The sequence below is a fragment of the Verruconis gallopava genome (assembly GCF_000836295.1).
Source record: "Verruconis gallopava strain CBS 43764 unplaced genomic scaffold supercont1.31, whole genome shotgun sequence".
NCBI lineage: Eukaryota > Fungi > Ascomycota > Dothideomycetes > Venturiales > Sympoventuriaceae > Verruconis > Verruconis gallopava.
In genome coordinates, this window is record NW_015622167.1 from 201514 (window position 1) to 220740 (window position 19227).

At 52.3% G+C, this 19227-nt stretch overlaps 6 protein-coding genes across 11 annotated transcripts; 5 read left to right on the plus strand and 1 right to left on the minus strand.

Moving 5' to 3' along the window:
* Window positions 1–44: 44 nt before the first annotated feature.
* On the plus strand, window positions 45–2784 carry PV09_07645 (uncharacterized protein). The gene has a single exon (XM_016361436.1). The coding sequence runs from the start codon at window positions 551–553 to the stop codon at window positions 2456–2458; it is 1908 nt and encodes a 635-aa protein (XP_016210762.1). The 5' UTR covers window positions 45–550; the 3' UTR covers window positions 2459–2784.
* A 434-nt stretch (window positions 2785–3218) lies between these two features.
* Window positions 3219–4433, plus strand: PV09_07646 (uncharacterized protein). Its single transcript, XM_016361437.1, has 3 exons — window positions 3219–3451; window positions 3533–3733; window positions 3865–4433. Exons 1-3 carry the CDS (start codon window positions 3334–3336, stop codon window positions 4158–4160), a joined length of 615 nt encoding a protein of 204 aa, XP_016210763.1. The 5' UTR covers window positions 3219–3333; the 3' UTR covers window positions 4161–4433.
* PV09_07647 (uncharacterized protein) lies at window positions 4252–7950 on the minus strand. Its single transcript, XM_016361438.1, has one exon. It carries the CDS (start codon window positions 7922–7924, stop codon window positions 4382–4384), a length of 3543 nt encoding a protein of 1180 aa, XP_016210764.1. The 5' UTR covers window positions 7925–7950; the 3' UTR covers window positions 4252–4381.
* A 178-nt stretch (window positions 7951–8128) lies between these two features.
* Window positions 8129–11559, plus strand: PV09_07648. 6 transcript variants are annotated; one of them, XM_016361441.1, is made up of 8 exons: window positions 8129–8326; window positions 8384–8478; window positions 8539–9612; window positions 9665–9855; window positions 9932–10158; window positions 10266–10434; window positions 10509–10650; window positions 10702–11559. In XM_016361441.1, exons 1-6 carry the CDS (start codon window positions 8258–8260, stop codon window positions 10401–10403), a joined length of 1794 nt encoding a protein of 597 aa, XP_016210767.1. In that variant the 5' UTR covers window positions 8129–8257; the 3' UTR covers window positions 10404–10434; window positions 10509–10650; window positions 10702–11559. The 6 variants fall into 6 exon arrangements, with proteins under 6 accessions (XP_016210767.1, XP_016210768.1, XP_016210765.1 ...); XM_016361442.1 differs by having other exon boundaries at window positions 10557–10650; XM_016361439.1 differs by having other exon boundaries at window positions 10509–11559.
* A 1339-nt stretch (window positions 11560–12898) lies between these two features.
* Window positions 12899–14222, plus strand: PV09_07649 (uncharacterized protein; the record flags this gene model as incomplete). The annotated part of the gene is made up of 4 exons (XM_016361445.1): window positions 12899–13335; window positions 13394–13464; window positions 13517–13784; window positions 13841–14222. 4 exons carry the CDS (start codon window positions 12899–12901, stop codon window positions 14220–14222), a joined length of 1158 nt encoding a protein of 385 aa, XP_016210771.1.
* Window positions 14223–16177: 1955 nt separating this feature from the next.
* PV09_07650 (uncharacterized protein) lies at window positions 16178–19199 on the plus strand. The gene has a single exon (XM_016361446.1). It carries the CDS (start codon window positions 16541–16543, stop codon window positions 19067–19069), a length of 2529 nt encoding a protein of 842 aa, XP_016210772.1. The 5' UTR covers window positions 16178–16540; the 3' UTR covers window positions 19070–19199.
* The last annotated feature ends 28 nt before the right edge of the window (window positions 19200–19227 follow it).

Below are 19227 nucleotides of genomic sequence, written 5' to 3' on the forward strand. Positions count from 1 at the left end.
GTTCTGCCTTACCATCGCCCGCACAAGCGCTCGCTCAACCGACATGCAGACGTCTGCCATTCCATCTGTCGATGTACGGCCGTTCGCCAGAGCCTCCTGGATGGATGGATATGATTGCGTCTACACAATGCAGCACGTAGCATTGTGCCGCCATTCCTGCCTGTGGTTCTCCGTGTCCACTTTATCGCCGGCCTCCTCGGTCATCACAGCACACAACTTCCGCTTCCACCAATAAGAAACATATCGCAGGAGCAAGCAAGAAGCACTTGAAATCAAGGAAGCTCTCATGGTCCTGGAATTCATCTTCTTTTCATCTTCGGCTGAAAAAGCTCTCGATATTCCCCGCCATGCTTCGGGATTTACACCTGTTTTTGACTGCTATCTGTCGTCGCTTGGCTCCGCACTTACTGCCTTCCTAACCCAGGCTTCCATTTTCACCGTCCTGTGCTCGCTCTACGGCCTCCAGGAGCTCGCCCGTTCTTTTTCCTTTTTTTGACCAGTCATACTGTGGATTAAACCACCTGATTTCTTCGTTTTGGAGCATCATTCCATGCACTCCTTTCCCTACCTAGAAGTTGCTGTCACCATGACTCGACAAAAGCAGCATATTCTCCGGAGTTGGTCTGAGAGACAGATTTCCATTGGAGAGGGTGCTCCAGCGGCCCCTTCGCAAGGCTCGATATCAGAAACTCTACAGGAGGACTTGGTTCACGTGGAGACGAGCGACACCGCTCAACCACAAGCTGTGCCTGCCGCGTCACCGCTGCCTTCAGCTCAAGTGTCGTCGGAAATGACATACCAAGAAAAACTCAAGGATCTTAGAAGCACAGCGGACTCCTCGATTCTGACCACATCAAATCCCCCTGCCTTCGTATATCACACACAGAATGCCGCAAACACCGATGCAGAGATCAGTGCAGATAACACCGCTACGACCAGCAGAGGGAAACGCTCACGGTCTCTCGAGACCACTCTTGCAAATTTACATGAAAAGCGCCCACGAGCACAGGGACCACCTCCCATCAAGCTGAACGAGGACGACTTCCATCCGCCGTACAAGCCTCTCACTGACGAGGAACGATCCTCTTGGAAAGGCTGGGTCGAAGTCCTTTCCGAGCCTATATACATGAACACGATGCTTCGCGACCTAGGCGTACGTGGCGTTATCGCTGCCGAGATTGTCACACTTGAAACAAGCATTCTCTCACTCGAACAGCCTATCTATGGCCTAATCTTTTGCTTTCAGTACCAGGACGCGGACCACCATGTTCCTGCCGCTGACGTCGAGCCTGATCGCCCAGCGCACGTCTGGTTTGCGAATCAACTTCCTGCGACTAATGCATGCGCGACCATCGCAGTGCTCAACATTCTGCTCAATGCAACTGAAGTGGAACTTGGGAAGCCACTGACGTATTTTAAGGAGGACACGAAAGAATTATCGCCGATGGAGCGAGCTCACTGCATCAATGAACACGAGTTTATTAGGGCAGTGCACAATTCGTTTGCGTCAAGGATGGACATATGGATAGCGGATCGGTTGTTTGCATCACGATATAGGGAACAGGTCAAGAAATGGAAGCAACGATTGAAAGATGAGGAGCGTGCTAGAGAGGCGCGGGCCAAAGCCGCAGAAAAAGCGGCGCGAGCAATGGAGAAGAACCAGAGCCCTCAGCAACAGACTGAGAAGAAAACGCCTAGGGCCACAAGACCAAAGCGGGACATGATGACAACGAGTGCAAAGAAAAAATACAAGTACAGGAAGCCCCGGGGGAATGAGGATGATTGTATTGGCGACGACGATAGTGCCGGTGATGCGGAGTCAGAGCCGGCGTACGACAATGAAAGTGCTTTTCACTATGTGGCATATGTGCCTGTTGGAGGACATGTTTGGCGTCTCGACGGCATGAGTGCTCAGCCGCAAGATATAGGACCCTACACGCACATCGACTCGTGGCTTTTTGACGCAGCACCACACATACAATCTCGAATGCAAGCCTATGAAAAAAACAGTGGGATGTTGTTTAACCTAATGGCATTGGTCAAGGACCCAATTGATTCGCAAAGGGAGAAACTTGCCGGCCTAGTGAAAGCACTACGCTTTGTCGAAGAGAGTTTGAATAAGATAAATGTGGGGTGGAGAAGCCACGCGGCTCATTTCGGGGAAGATGCGTTACAGAAGATGATCGAAGAGTTCTGTATCACCGAGGAGATGATAGCTGCTTCTCCGACGCTTGAATTCGAGACTCTGGATCTGGGGAAGCTGCTGAAAAAGAGAGGGGAGATCGCGAGAGAGCAAGAACAGCTAAAGGAAGAACTACGACTTCAGATTATCAGGCGGAAGAATGAGCATATCCAAGTGCAGAAAGACAGACTCGATCTGAACCCTACGATTCATCGCGTGCTTCTCCACCTGGAGGAGAATGGGAAGGTGCATGACCTTCTGGAGCGCTACCGCTGAACCGCAATCCGAGGTGGACATTAGGATTGTGCGAGCGCGAGCCTTATAATTTCAGAATCTTTGGGTGCAAAAGTTGAGAGTACAGGCTGGCGATCATGTTGGTTGACATGGTTGGTGTGTGTGGACTCCGAGATGAATAGATGGATGAACGTATTGACGCAATCTCACTCTATGAAAATGTGCCGTGCCGAGCTCGTATGAATTTGTCACCAGTAGATTGAATGTCGGCGCAGCATTATTCAACAGTCCCGCCGTTAATAGTCTTTTATGCTTGAGGCGCTTTTCTGCTGCTTAGGCGCGAGAGAGGATTGTTGCGTTGTTTAGATGCTAAAATCATCCCTCACGCACGTCCAGACCTATCACAGAGCATAGTCACATTCAAACCCAGACAGCTACATGCTAGTGAGGACGAACTAATAAAGAACAAGGGTGAACGAAGCAGATGCGTTGGGAAAGGGCTCTGGAACCTCAGGAGCAGCTAATTCAGATATGCTGTAGTAATGTCTGCTCTATAATATTTGCAAATGTTCCCTGCGAAAATCGAGAAAATGTGAGATGGTACCAATAAACGCCGGCAACTACGTAGATTAGCGTGACAAAAGATGGCAAAGAGCAACTCAGCCATTTGGTAGGCGACCTTGACTCGACGTTGTAAAGGACATTGGGCAGAGGTTGTAATCATCGCTCCCACGATTGGTGAAGCGCGTGGACGGAGGAGAAAAACGCCAAGACCGTGCACGCAAGATCCACCAAAGCTCCGAACCTCAGTCCAGCAGCGGGCTCATTATCGCCTCCGCATTCCATATCTCGACCACCTTCAGCACAGCCAATTGATACTCAATCGGACTCGCGGCGACGTCTGCCAATTGAGCATCATGGCCTCACACGGTTCTGGGCCCGCCATGCCCGCCCGCGACTTCGAGCCCAAGGACACGCTCGCGCAGACCTTTAGGTTTGGAGCCACCACCGGCGCATTCGGCGCCATCTTCGCCGGTATGTTCGTCCTCTGGCTGGCCGAGATGGCCCTCGATAGCGGAATCTCGACGGCGTGGCTGACACGATGATTCAACGCAGGCATCCAGAATACAATGACCCGGCGTAACCCTACCTTCTGGGGCTTCTTCACACGCTTCGGCGGCACGACCGTAACCTTCGCTGCCACGGGGGCGACCTATGCCTTCGTCAAGAACTTCTCTGCCAACTTGCGCGAGACGGATGACTCGTGGAACGCCGCGTACGGTGGTTTCCTCGCCGGCTCGATACAAGGCCTTCGTCGTACGTGCCTCACTTTCGCTTCCAGACCCGCTCAAAGTCTCTGTTCCACTTTCCTCCATCCGTCATTCGGGCTCTCCGGCCACCTTACCCACGTGGCCGCACGATTCGAGCAGAACTAATCGATTGAGCAGGCCTCTCCTTCCCCGCCTTTTTCGGCTACGGCTCCGCCCTCGCTTCCCTCCTCTTCATCTTCGACTACACGGGAAGCCGCTGGAGCGTGCACAGTCGTGACCCAGACGTCGACGAAGTCGCACGCAAGGAGATGATCCGTAAGAACAGGAGGCGACCAATCGCCGAGACGATCGCGGAGCTGGGCGAAGGCCGAGGCATCGAGGCTCCTGGTTTTGAGGAGAGAAGAAGACAGAGACTCAAAGAGACATATGGAATCGATCTGGATGCAGCGGGTGTGCCTAGTTCGAGGCATTAGAGAGAGGCTGCAATATCCAAGAAGGAGTAAGAAGGCCGTAGGGAAAGTGAACGATGAGAGCAAGCGTGGAGGCGAAGTAAGAAGACAGTGTGGATCATGTATATAAACCAACTGGGCTGCGCATACTGACACATGGCGTACATTCAGTTTGCAGCAACGCATACAAATGCGAATGTGCTTCTTTTGTTCCTTAAGCGTACACCTGGGTATATGACCATCGTCTACTTATGCTGGATATCGATTCTCTTTACCATTCCCCCTCCCAACATAGCGATCTCACTGACAATTCCCTCCTTGTTTAATTTTGCGCTAAACGTGTCAGCGGAACTGCTGCGCACAGGCACAGAGCTGTACCCCAGACTCAGCTTCCAACTCCTCTCCTCGCAGCTGGGATTCCACAGCCCAGGAATGACATCCCCACCATTGTCATCGTAGAAGAATACGAGCGCTTGCCCAAACACGCGCTCCAGGTCCTCAAGAAAGAGTTTCGCAGGGTCGAAGCCTATCGACGCTGTGGCGGCCATATCAAGGTCCCCGTCGTGGCCATTTTGCAAATCCAGATTTTTATATGCCGACTTCGCCTTCACGCCTTTTCGATGCACGTTTACGACAGTATTATCGAGGTGAATGAGGATGTCGTAATCTCCTAGACTGCTCTCGAACAGAGCCTCTGGGACGAGATTCACTCCCTCTTCGTTGAGAAGATCAATTGCCGCTTTCGCCAGGCTGACCAGTCGCCCCGCAACCACTTTCGCAGGTCGTGCGTTATCCGTCCACGTATTGCCTTCGCCATCCACATTACTTCCCGCGAATAGTATGACTCTGTTCATCGCAGGATCGATCTTGCGCCAGGCGTCGAAGCGAGTGCGTATTGAATCAACCTCCTGGCTGTGCATTTCAGAGCCGAGATCAACAATCCAAGGCTCACTGCGCCAGTCCCATTTGCTCAGAAAAAGTAGCGTGCGATAAAGTCCTGTTTGTGGACTAGACGCAGCGGCCCAGGGGTGTGGGTTTGTGAAGGCCTTGGCTGCGAACAAGGTTGTGAGGTAAGGAGAAATATGATTTGAGAGTCTGTGTGAGCCGATCCATTTCGTAAGTAGACGGGCCGTTCCTGAAAAAGCTGGGTAGCGTGTAGCCAGGGTTTGCAGAGCCTGCGTATGCGCCGGCTCCTTTATGAACACACGCTTGTAAGCTGCAATCGCAGACGCGACGTCCTGTCTCTCGAGATTGGATAATGTCTTGTCTTTTAGTCGTCTCTCCAACAATGTCAATTCTCGATCGTGGTGAATCCGTATCCTAAATGCAGCACCAAACATCTTGCTGGACGGATCGCCGATATAATGCACATCCAGAAAACTTTGATTCAGTAATGGCGCATCCTCATTCTCAATCCCAACACGTGCACGGATTGCTTCAGAGCTTCTTTCAAGGAGTTCCGCAATCTTAAGGAAGAAGGCCATTTTGGTACGTTGAATAGCGTCGAGGTCGTCCGGCCAACGGGCTGAGCCCTCAAACTGCAGGATGACCTCTGCGGGACGGGTCATAGTTCGATGGGGGAGCAGCGGAACGTCAACGGAAGAATAGGAGAGGTAAGAGTCGCTTGCCAAGAGATGGCGTATCTGAAGAGGGATATCGTCGAGGGCTCTCAGGTCTTGTTCAAATTGTCTGAATGCTTCCATCATAGGTTGAAAGGGTGAGGTACTTGCAGACTTGGAACCGGCGGCGTGCGGAAGCAACGCAGCATCTGCATCGCCGTTGTATATCATGCCTTTCAGAGCACTCGCACTCACATGCTTTTCGATGATGTAAGATAGTACGCGGCGGAAGACTGAGAAGCCAGTTTCGTCCTTCGCAGGCCAAATGACAGTCTCGAGAATACTGCCGTCTCTGAAACGGCGCAGCTCTGCCTTTTGACCCCAAAACTTGCGAAATTTCGCTGCAGCAATTTTATCCTCCGCAGTTGGACCATGGTCAATCAGACGATGAGCGTTCGCAGGATCAAGTATGCAGCCAAGGAGCACAGCGCCTTTCCTGGTACCAGCGGCCCTCGAGCCAATCGGCCAAGTCTCATCCTCTGGCATTATCAAATTTATCAATTTGACTCGATCTGAAAGACCTTCCGCCAGATTGTTGTACATCGCAAGACATTTTTCTTTGATAAGATCAGAAGTAAAACCTGGCCCTTCATCGACTAAGCTCACAAGCGGCAATGCAACGACAACATCGTATCGGAGGTGCTGTCTATCACCTCTCAAAATAAATGTCTCGTTGAAGTGATCGAAATTCGAATCACTCAGCATGGCGACTGTTGTTCGCGCCTCGTACTGCAGCAGTTTGTACGACCAGGGTGTCATCTTGAACAAGATGTTCAGACCACGTTCCGCATCGAACAGAACCGGCATTCCCTCCACCTTCGGCAGTTCAGGCTTTTTGCCCCCAAATATTTGTGGCGTTTTTGCCAGGTCGCGTGTTGCAACATATTGCAACGCTGCTTTGAAGAGCTGATAACTGCTGTAGCCTGAAGAAAAGGCCGGCATGCCGTTAGGGCCACCGCCGTGAAGTAAGAGAGCGATAAGAGCTGACCATTCGAAGTTACCGAAACCGCCGCCTCGTATGCGTGCTGTGAAACCTCGTTGGCGCAGCCAGATGCGGCCGAGCACACATGCGTCTTTGTAAGCGTCACATTTTTTCGTTGCTTGATACTGGAGCTTCAAAAACGATGAAACAAGTCCATCCACTCGAATCGAAGCATTATAGAATGGGGTTGGCGCGAGTGTCTTCTGTGCACTTGCTGACTCTTCGTTGTCTTTTGGTCGTACGCAGTTCCTGTTGGGCAACAGTTTGTCTCGAGAGAAAAGATCTTCTGATACCGATGGCAGAATAACAACTTTGAATGTTCTGCATGGCAAGTCGTGACTGGGATGTGTTTCTTGATTTATTTCCACAATTAGAATTGGGAGCAATTGATTGCCATGCAGATGATCAAAACTGAGCTTGTACTTGTCCTCGCGGTTATCCTTGATACCGGCTGCCAAACAGGCCAGATAATATGCCCTCTTATAAAAGTAGCGATAGTTGAGGTAGTCTTTTTCCTGGAAAATGTTGCTTGGCATGGTGATGACCAGATCAATGACAATCTCAGAGCCAGACTTTGTACCCAAACTGAGTGGGAAGCTCCCAACAGCATTAATGTATGCCGGCTTTGCGTACTGTAGCTTATACTGTGCATCTTTCGGCGGCCGCGGTTCAGGGAAGGGGACAGCAACATTGTCTCGCTTTCGCAACGCACCCTCTGCCTCCATGATCCAGGTGGGTGATCTCTCCGGAATGTTCTCAATTATGCTCTTTAGTTTTCGGAGCGCCCGTTCGATAGCTTTATCCTTTGGTGTGTACTTCGGTCGCACTTCTTGTAAAAGGTCGTCGACCTGTAGCTTGAAGATGTTTGACTTGTAAGTTTCGCCCGTCAAAGCGACAGCGGCGCTTAGCTCTCCATACGGTCGCCGCTGGGGGGTAGGTCTCGTTTCCGCTTTTGCCTTCGATGGATTCATCGATTTTTCCACCGATGCTCCATCCTCGCCGTCATCATCGTCATCAACTTCGCTTCCGCTTCCACTGTCCTTCACATTCTCCTCGCCCGAGTCGTGATCGGGCTGTGTAACCTCGCCAATCTCTACATCGTCTTCCGAAAACGAGGCAAACGAGTCTTGCTCAGATTCGTCATCGCTAGGACTAAGCCTCCGTCTCTTTGCAGCCGGCTCGCGCATTGTGTTGTGTTCAGCGGTTCATCCACATGCTCTCAAGGAATAATTTTTTGGTGGAGCCTCGAGCTTTTTTGACCGGGGGTCCGACGCTTTCGTGCTTGAAAACTCCGCAGATCCATGAGGACGCCACGGCAGCGGTGGCTTGAAATTTCGGGCATGCGATATCGGCGGTAGCGATGAGATTCGCGGTCGTCGAGAAAGTGGAGACGATCAGATCGGACATTTGATCAGGGTTGAAATATTCTTAGACATAGTTTCCTGTCCTCTCGATACTGTCGCTACGCTCTCGTGCAGAACAGATCAGACATTGGAGCGCGAGAACCACCAGAAGACGCAATGTCAACAACGACGGCCATGGAAACCAACTTGGAGTTGGGCGAAACGATTCCAGCATTGACGGCGCACGTAGGTTTTTAAGAGCATGGATACGGTCGTTCCAACACTGTTGCTGACAATGAGCAGGCCGTCAGCGTTTCGCTGCCAACCTGGCGCTCTAACGTGAGCTACGAAGAGGGCGAAGAATGGGTGTTAAGCAAGATGAAGACTGGTTATCCTCGGTGAGTCATGGCTCGCGCTTTTGTACGAGGAGCTGGCATTGATAGACAATTGAAAAAAAGGTTCTTCATCAATAAGACTATCGAAGCGCTCGCAAATACTATTCTTGAGCGCTATGGGATGCCAGGTGAACGAGCGATGCTCTTTCCGTCGGCTACGACCGCTAGGCGCTGCGTCACATTTTTTAGACAGCATGCTCTAGACGTTCCTGAGCGGCACCTTCGAATATTGAATTTTGAGTTGAAAGAGCCAGACCAAATGAAGTATGCATCCCCAAAGGTTTCTGCCGTGCTCTTTCCTGGCGAGCACTGGTCAGTAGCAAAACAGTACTGGCAGCACACTGGCGACGGTGTCTCCAGCCGTCGCGCTCAGTACTGCCACGAGCTTCTCAACGCTGGAATCCTTGAAGAGAAGAGGGAAGACGTGCCAGTGTTTTGCAAAGGACCTCGCCGTTACAGAGATAAGAAGAGTCTGAGTCAGGACCTTACGGCCACTATTAATGGCGCATCAGACACCCAGGACAGCACCGCGTTCATTGAGGAGCGCTTTGGCCGAAACCTTGAACTACAATTTGCAGAGAAGGCAAAATCGGCGATCAGGCGGAGGATAGCTGGCACCCTCACCGCAGATGTGCCGCTGGAGGATGCATTGGAATTGGAGCAGGATCAAGCGAGGAAGAGGGATGTTGCCGGCCTCTCAGAAGATGATATATATCTTTATTCGTGTGGGATGAACGCCATCTTTAATACGCATCGGACCCTCCTGGCAGCTCTGGGCTCTATGAAGAGTGTTATGTTCGGTTTCCCATATGTCGACACACTAAAGATTTTACAGAAATTCGGGCCCGGTTGCCTCTTCTTTGGACGTGGAGAATCCGAAGACCTGGATGACTTGGAAAGGAATCTAGAGAACGGCGAGAAATTGCTCGCGTTGTTCTGCGAGTTCCCCGGCAATCCGCTCTTAAAGTCGCCAGACCTAGCCCGAATTCGAGCTCTGGCCGATAAGTATGATTTTGCAGTCGTGATTGATGAGACGATAGGCAATTTCCTCAACGTCAACGTCTTGCCGTATGCGGATGTTGTTGTAAGCAGTTTAACTAAAGTTTTCAGTGGAGACAGCAATGTCATGGGAGGAAGGTGAGTTGCGACTATGAACAGGCCTACATCCGCTTACTAACTCCGACGATAGCGCAATACTCAATCCTCGAGGTCGATACTACTCGCATCTGAAAAAGGTGTGGGATCAAGAATTTGAAGACAACTACTGGGCAGAAGATGCAATCTTCATGGAACGCAACAGTCGCGACTTTGTCTCTCGGATTGACCGTATCAACGCAAATGCAGAGGCTGTGTGTGAAGTTCTTCGTCAGGATCCACGAGGTACGAAGGTCTCCTCAATTATTGACCGCGTCAAACCTAGGTTACAGCGCATAGTTGCTGACACCACTTCATGTAGTGAAGCAAGTGATGTATCCCAAGTACAACGCTTGTCGTCCTTTCTACGAGCGATGTCGAACCGCAAACGGGGGCTATGGTGGCCTGTTATCTGCCACGTTTCACAAACGAGAACATGCGATAACTTTCTTCGATGCTCTAGACACTGCAAAAGGCCCTAGCTTGGGGACCAATTTCACTCTCAGCTCGCCGTACGTTATATTGGCACATTACAACGAATTGGATTGGGTGAGTGACCGTTTTCCCCTTGCATATCTGGCGTCTTAGGCTGTTTCAGCAGATCAGCTGTTCAGGCGACCTTTGGTACAACAGAATCCTGGTTGACGTGACTGCAGGCTGAATCCCTCGGGGTTGAAAGAGACCTTATCCGCTTTAGTATTGGGTTGGAAGACACCAATGAATTGGCAGCCACTTTCCGAAACGCTCTGGCAGCGATAGATGATGGCAAAGCCGTATCTGCGTCAGGTCAATGACAAGCGAACCAAGACAGGTAAACGGTGCTAAGTAAGTTGCTCTCCGTGTTTAAATCCTTCTAGAAGGATGCATAGAAGGCGGATGACTTAAATGTACTCCTTAAGGGTTTGGCGACGCATGAAGGATCTCGACTGATCAACGTGTGTTAACAGGCACGTAAGTCGGAAAGTTGCCTCAAATGTGCAATCTTGAGGCGTGCGCCAACCTTCTAGAAGCTGCATGGAAGGTGCCTGGACGCTAAGACGAGTACGCACTGTATAAGCACGAGTAAGGGTTGTCAATTAATTTCGAATAAAGAGGAGCGACGGTGGCGAATGTCATGGTTGGTGAATCATCATCTGTGCTCTCTGTACAGCCGAATTTCATGCCGACATCTGTGTTCAACTCACAGAATGCGCACAAATTTCTGTCATTGCCGGATCAGCAACAGCTTGCGGTGAATCACTACATGCAGAGCAAAGGCGGGTGATTTGAAAGAACCCAGGGGATCTCATGATGCTGTACAACATCTCTTGACGGCCTTCAGCGCACCGTCTGACGAAGGACTCCGCTTTTGAATGTTGTCTGGTAGCGAAGCTAGATGCACAACAATGAGCGCTTGGTGAGACATAAGTTCCCGATCTAGCCATTGCAGTGAAGATGCCACGATGAATGCAGTAGAAGTCCATTGTTGACAGATCCGGTGTCATCTTGTAAATGCCCTGCCATCACTGGAGCGAACGAGGGGTTTCAATAGATCACCGCAGATAGTATCAGGTTGAATGGAAGCCCTGATGAGCGGGGAATCGGCTTGGAAATGGGACTAAATCCTACCGGGCTACTGAACGTCAAAAAGTCCACCATGCAGCATCCGAGCACGTGCAGATGTCGCTCCCGCGCTTCTCTAGGAAGACGGTGTAAAGGTGGCTGGATGTTTCAATGCTGTATGAATGATGGTGCGCACAGACCAAAATCCCAAAAGTCTTTACTGGCCCGTCTTTGAAGCTTCTACAGAGTACCTGCTTGAGAACCATTCAGCCAGATATCATTGCTGTCGGTCCACCAGGTTGCTAGATGAGTCGTGCCAATGCAGACAGGATTGTTGTGTTACGCACACGCGCATAGATCTTGGCTCCATAGCTATTAGCAAGTTTAACCGCATCCGTTCAACGTTACCATACGCTTTGCTTTGCGATCATCGTCAATGCATTCACTCTATACTGCCCATGGAGCTCGACCCCTTGATCGACACCAAGCTAGGAGACGAAGAAATCATCCGGCCTCCTGAAATCTTAGCGTCAGAGTACAGCTTGTAGGCTCCAAAAGCAGCAACTGACGGTAAAGATTCCCAAAGCAGACTCATCACCAGCGGCGTCGCTTTCGATGCTGAGAGTGCATCAAGGTCGAGTCATTGGGTGCTCACTGATGTGTGAACAGCAAATACGGCAACAGGCTCGAGACTTCCGTGCTCTGGAGAAACTTACACTTTAGAGTCCGACTTCACAAGATGGATGCACCGCGACAAACGGTCTCTTCCTCCGGCTCCCCCCGTCTTCGTGCGCGCTGCAGAGATCTTGACCCGAGTGGATGCTATTTTGCTTCTGTTTTTTTTCCACTTGTGACTCAATTTGCGCTCAAGCGCTTAGGCTGGCCGAGGCTGCATCGGGCAGATTTAAGGGCGCCAAAAACGGAGAATATCGCGCGTGTATCTGTCCTATCATGGCAATCTCGTTGCAATCGATCTTTGCCTATCTCAGGTGCCTTGCATCGCTTTCTCCGACCTATTGCAGAGACATGACCTCTCGATTGTTCGTGCAGCACATGGCTGGGGCCTTGCTTTCGCACAAAGCTAGTCAACGGGATCCTACACTAAGAGCCTTCCGCGGACGCCACCATCTGCCAAACGTGATTTACATCTGCTTCAAGCGTTAGATTCAGCTAGCGCAGACGCGACGTAGTCACTCCGGTTCTGGCTGGGGCGTGAATTCTCAACGTGACGCTCACTCACGCCTTGCCCTGCGCGCTTTCTCTCCATCTCGGCCTCCTGCTGGGTTGCATGAGTCCATGGTGGGATGCACTCCTGGGCCCAAACGTGGGTCACCAACTGATGGTCAAGTGCGCCCACCACGGGCAACGGATTTGGAATAGACTGGAGAACAAGGCGAGGTAATCGTTAGGATTTGCAGCTGCAGCGCGGAAGTCAAAAATAACGGTATCTTTTAAACGAAGATGGTTGTGGGGACGAGTGACGGGTCAAGCCCCTCGAAGGATCAAACCCATGTCCGAGTACTTCCCACAGGGCCGCAACCCCAAATGGTCTGGGCTCCAAGCCATAAAATGCACACCATGTTCCTTCCAGAGCTTGATCTATACTTCGCCGTAGCAATGTGCATTTCGAGCAGCAGTCCTAAGATCTGAGCATTCATCTCATATATCAATCCTCCAGACATCCCTTGATTCATCCTGACATTCAAATACTCGGTGTAAGTTCTCGATCCTACGGGCATTCATCCTCATGTCGGTTCTACTCGCCCTCCCACAAGGCATAACCATGCGCTCTCCACCTCCTGCTTTCCACGCTGACTATAAGTTCGACCAGCAGCGTGACGACTGCCTATCCGCTGGCCAGCGTATCAAGTCGCCAAGGCTGCTCCATAGAGCTGTTAGTGGACGAATCTCGCGTGGCCGTCCCATTCCTTCCTTGTCTCTCTCAGCCTCGAAACAGCAAATTCTTTGGGACACGCTGAGTCGACGTGATTGTCGGCCCGAGCAGTTTGAGCCCTTTGCCGAGGACTTTCAGTCGCTACAGTACATTACACCAGACTCGTTCACCGTCTCGCCCGCGCCGTCAGTGGCGCCTTCGTCGCCTGCTATCAGTCTTGAGCCTCTTTCTGCACCCTTAAATCCGGAGGTTCCAGGCTCGGCACAGCTGCACTCAGAACCGCCACTGGGGTACAGAATCTCAGCTCTTCTTCTCTGCTCTTGCATTTTGCTAAATATTTTCCATCAGTTCCTTTGATCTCATGATGTCGACGCAGCACTATAACCACGTTGGCTCGTATCCCACCAACTACACGCCCAGTAAGCTCTTACTGAAGAGTCAAGCGACGCACGGTTTCTCAGTGGTTTCTAGGCTACGTGGTACCTTACCGAGAGTCTTCCCAAGAGGACGTGAAGCCGCGAATCGCCTCGCCCCACCAGACGTATGCGCCTGCGTACGCTGGCGCGACCGAAGGCGCTACTGAACATTCCGGCGAGGATGAGTCCGGCGAACGCGCTGCAGGCACGCCGTATCAGTACACAGCTGCTCCTCGAACTCAGTACGAAGCGTCAGCAGCGCCAGCGGTCGCCTATGGGTATGCGCAGACACCAACTTCTGGCTACGCTCCGTCATATGTGTCGTTAGTGTCCCGTCTTTCCCGGTTGAGCTGCCCTCTCAATTGCTAACGCGGTGAAGTGCCCACGATCATTACGCTCATTCTCAATACCAACCGAGCTATGGCCAACAGGCCAGCACGTATCTACCGCATCCGACTCCCGGGTACTCCAGTCCATACGCTGCCGGTCCGGTCTATACGACGCCACCTGGCATAAGACCAGAAAGAGAATCCCGAACGGGTCGGAATCGCGATGGAGAGTATCGATGCTACCAGCATGGCTGCAACGGAAAGAAGTTTTCAACGCTAAGCAACCTCCTTCGGCACGAGCGAGAAAGAGGCGGCAACGTGAACAAAGCAATATGTGAGAAGTGCGGGGCGGAGTTTACAAGAACGACAGCAAGAAACAGCCACCGAGACAACAACAAGTGCAAGCACGCGCTCAAGCCCAATGTCAGCTAGAGCGGTCAAAAACTCCTAGAAAGGTTCACAGCGAAACCTTCGTGTGATGATACGGTCGGAATCACGACAGCGATTGGTGTACCTGCTTTTGTCGGCATAATGAAATTCAGCATCCTAAATACCCATTGTGGCCACGAACTCCACAAACATGACGCGGCGTTTTGGCAGGGCGAATTCAAACAACTTTTGCATGGTCTTTTCATCTCTTGGTGTGCCCTTTGAATTTCAATCAGCATGGTGCAGATCTAGCCATGTGCGGCGCAGTCCCAGCCCATGTTCGGGATACGCCACAGCCTCTGAGTTTTTGATGGGCGTAGGACGAGACGAGTGGTCCGGGCCATCGGCAAGAGCACGGCGGTGGGCCCAACCATTGATGAGTGAGTGGGTAAAAGTGACAGCCGGCTCTGGAGTAGGTGATCATGGGAGGGAGCCAAGGCAGACATGCATCTTGATCTTTGTAACGGGTAGCTATGGAAGGGGGAGAAAGGTGTGCATGACACTGGCGTAAATTTGATGCGCATACATTTCAATAAGCAATTACGACGTTGACTAGCCTGTCCTGGTCAAAGGCTGTCCGCGGATCGCCTGATGTGTTTTTTGTATCGCCAAGTTGGCTGATTTGAGGTCCAGCCCCGTACGCACGAGCCATGAGGCCGCATTTAAGGCCAGCTTCAGACGTCAAAGATGGAGCACGCGGTGGGAGTCGTGACAGGACTGCCGGCCAGCAGCGCGGAAAGCGGTGCAAAGCGAGAAGGTGAAGGCCTGATTGTGCCGCGGCCGTAAAGGCAGCGTCGTCGCACCGCCGGCCTCTGTTTCTCCTTTCTATGAAGTCGACCCGACAGTAAGGCGCGCTTGTGAGCAGGCGCTTAAGCCGGACAGGGATGCTCCATCACGCTCTGCCGCTGCTCGCAGCGAACGACGCTCAGCTGCTCGGCAAGCAGGGGCCCGATAACCGCTTAGTTGCTGTGATATTGTCCATCTGGACGAACCACAGTTCTCGATTTCTCCCCAAATTTTAATTCCGTGCTGTGTCTTTGGTGGACGCTCTCCCCAATCGTCACCCACGCCAGCGGAAAATTAAAGCCAGTCCGTCCTCGCGTAAAAATACGCCTTGGACGCAATCAGCCCCCGAACGTGGACGAAGTCGCCGGGGGCCTGCCTGAAATACAAATCAGATACGTCGAGGGAGCTTTGGGTGCGCGGCCAACGACGGCTGATGCTGCACCGAGCGGGACACCTGTTGTTTTTTTCCCCTCGCCCTCCCTTGCCTGGGCTTGGGCGACAGTTCATCAGAGCGTGGCCGTCCCGGTGCCTGCTGCTGCAGTGAGCCAGGCTTCGCGCGGTACGTGAGGGCTTGGATCACGCCGGATCCTTCCAGCAGGGTAACATATAGTCGTGATGGTACTGTTTCCCTTGCCTGGACGGCACTGCAACCCCGGCCGCTACAGCTTCTGCTCGTCTCATCCTGCCAGAGAAGCGCAGCCAGTCACCTTCGGCACTGACGCGATCTGCGCATGGTCAGAGACGTTCGCCGCTCCGCAGATGCCACTGCCGTCGTGCCTTCATTCTGAACATGGCCGGATAAGCGGCGCCTCCAATCGTTTTGGTCGGCCATGCCCACCTCGAGCGGTTTACTGCCTTGGCCGGACACCTGCACATCCCCGTAGCTGCCGTGAAGATTTCAAATAGTGCGCAGTGCGAAGATGGTAAAAACGAGTGCCGCTGCTGCGTTTGATGGCAGACTGCTGGGTGCGCGTATTTCTTTCCCCGTTGCTCTCGCCATTCACCCAAACCAACAAGCACTAGGCCAAGTTGCGTGGATCTCGTGCTTGAGGTGGTCAAGGCGCCCAGAGGTTGGGGGGGGAGAGACGAGACGTGGGTGGGAGGGTTGTATGACTAAGCGCTCGTCTGTTCGTCCAACCGCTGCCCTTTCGAGTCATGGCTGGTCAAACGACGGCGGGAGCCTGTGAATGCCACGGACTGACACATCGACGCCTTTGAGACCGAAAAGTCTAGATCTAGCTCATCGTTTGCCGCAGCATGGCTGGACAGTGAAGCCGTTGTTGAAGAAGGTCTCTGCGGCGTCCGCATCCATAGTCCCTCACGCACGTATCGACTGAACGCAAACTTCAGAACAAGATGGTCACGTCTCAATCACGACTGTTCAGCATCAGCCTTGCCCATACAGATCCATTGGCTTCGGCGCGGCACAGCATATTTCTACGGCAGCAGCTCCATACGTCTGCTTGAGCTCACCCATTCGGTCGATCGTTGCGTCTGAGTATTTTAGGCCATCAACAGCTGCAAGGACTCCCGTGATGGCGTCTATATTCACCTTTGATCCTGACCCTCCGCGTGTCTCCTCGCCGTGGTCAACGCCACGCACCAGCACGCCGGCACCCATCACTAGATTAGAGGCTGAGCCGCAAGAAGGGCCAACAGAATACAAGCTGCATCTGCTACTACGACGGCGTCGAGATTATCATACCAGCAGCACTTCTCTCCATGTCTCGGGCCCAAACCGCCCCGTTTCGGCTTCGCCGAAGTCAAGGTTGCCCTCAGAGATACCAAACAAATCCCCACCTTTGCAAACAAAGTCTACTCAGACGCGACAGCAAAGATTGGAGCAATTGACAACACAGCTTCTCTGGAGGCTGCAACAATCATGCCCTCATCACTCCACATCTGCGACAAAGCAGATCACTCCCTCTTTCCCCTCGGCGAGTGAGATCTCCACCGGGGTGAATGTTGGACCTGTGGTCGCAGGGCTGGAGGAGAGTCGTGGTGCGCTCTATGAGATTGGAGTGGCCGATGATGGAACCTTTGTTGGTCTTACGGAAGACGAGATGACTGAAAGTCTCCAGAACCTCAGAGCCATGGCTGCAAGCCTGGGCTGCATTGTCGAGATTCTACGGAAAGTATGTGTGGGAAGTTGTGAGTACTACGACGGAGACAGCGGCAAGGAGAATCAGCAACTTCGTACGGAAAACTTGTGGGTTGTTGAGGCATACGTCAAGCCCAACACTGCGGCCTTGACTGGCTCTCGTGACGGACAAAGTAGCCGGGCTTCCGCGACCAATGTGTGGTCGGACGGTGAAGCACATGATGAGGTTCGGGCAGCAACACAACTGAAAATCTCGCTTACTGGTGCGACCATGTCTGGCAAAAGCACCTTGCTTGGTAGTCTGACCACTGCGACGTTGGACAATGGTCGCGGCAAAGGCCGGCTAAACCTGCTCAAGCATCGACATGAAATCGTCTCCGGTATGACCAGCTCCGTCACCCAAGAGCTATTGGGCTACGTTCCAGACAGCGAGGGAACAGTGCAAGTGGTGAACTATGCTTCTGATAATGTCTCATCCTGGACGGACATACATGCACTCTGCAAGTCTGGCCGAATTGTTCTTCTTTCAGACTCTGCGGGACATCCACGCTACCGGAGAACGACCCTTCGCGGGATTATTGGATGGTGTCCGGACTGGACCTTGCTCTGCATTCCTGCCGACAACGCAGAGGACACAACTGGATTGGTGGGAAGCACCCCGCCTGCTGAAGAAGTTTTAGGGGTTGCGTCTGTTGACGTCGATCTGTCGCAGGCACACCTTGATTTATGTCTCAAGCTTGATTTGCGGTTGGTGATCGTAGTGACAAAGCTCGATTTGGCGTCCAAGGGAGGTTTAAGGCAGACTCTGGCCAAAGTTCTGTCGACACTCAAGGCCGCAGGGCGAACGCCCTCGATCTTGGCGAATCCTTCTGGCGCAGATGAGGATCTGATGACCATCCCGGCCAGTATCCACAAAATCTGCCGTGAGACCGTTTCATCACTGACAGACACCCGTGTGGTGCCTATCGTCCTCACAAGCGCTGTCAAGGGGATCAACGTGACGACACTACACTCCTTGCTCTACCAACTTCCACTACCTACACCTCCAAGTCAGAGAGTACATGGCGAAGCGTCAACGTTGTTCCACATCGAAGAGACTTACAAGTCAAGACTTTACGGGGACCAGGCGAACGAGCTCCCTGTCTTAAGCGGTATTTTCGCTCGTGGCAAGCTATCCGTCGGTGACGAAGTATGGCTCGGTCCGTTTATGACGGAGTCACCGTCGGAGCAACATGACACCAAGTCCGAAGCCTCCAAACGGCCATCGATTCCAACCTCACGTTCTTTTCCCGGAGCTCTTACTCCTGCAAGAGGCCTTCCAGGCCCCGAATCGTCACCTTCAGATGAATGGCTCAAGGTCCGCATCATCAGCCTAAGGTACCTCCGTCTGCCTGTCACGACGCTCGTTGGGGGTCAAGTTGGGACCGTTGGCATAGAAGCCGCCGATGCCCGTAATGCAGCCTCTGCGTCCAGTAACAGAATTAGGAAGGGCATGGTATTAGCAACGCCTCCGCCGACAGGAAGAAAAGGCTTCGTCGCAGAGTTTGCGCGCAAAGACGTTGACATCCTTTCCATTGGAATGAGTGTGGTTGTCTATGTTGCTAGTGTCAGGGGTTCTGCCAAAGTTGTTGCTGGCGCCGTTCCCGATGATGAGCCTCTGGAATCATCGATGGAAAGCTTGCTGGATCACCCGAACGAAGACGAAGAAGAAGAAGAGGGCTTCGCATTCAATTTCGACGGCGACCAGGCGCCTGACGAGAAGCCGGTGCCAAACAAGGACGACAAGGAGCGTCACTTGCATGTTACTTTTCAATTCATCGCAACGAAAGAATACTTGGATATCGGTTCACAGGTTCTCGTGATGCCCGGTGGGGGACCCGGCATTTATGGAGGGAATGAACGTGGTGAGAAAGGGATTGCAGGGCTGGACGGATTTGTTGGTACCATTATCAGCGCATATTGATTGGGTTTCGAAAGCGTTCGCTGTAGGGAAGCGCTGAAGATCCATGCACCTCTTCATGATTCTAAAAAGACGAAACACTATATGCCTAGAAGCAAGAAACATGTTAAAGTGAATGAAATTTGCCTATAGAGTCTTTGTTCGTTGCACATCGGTTGCAC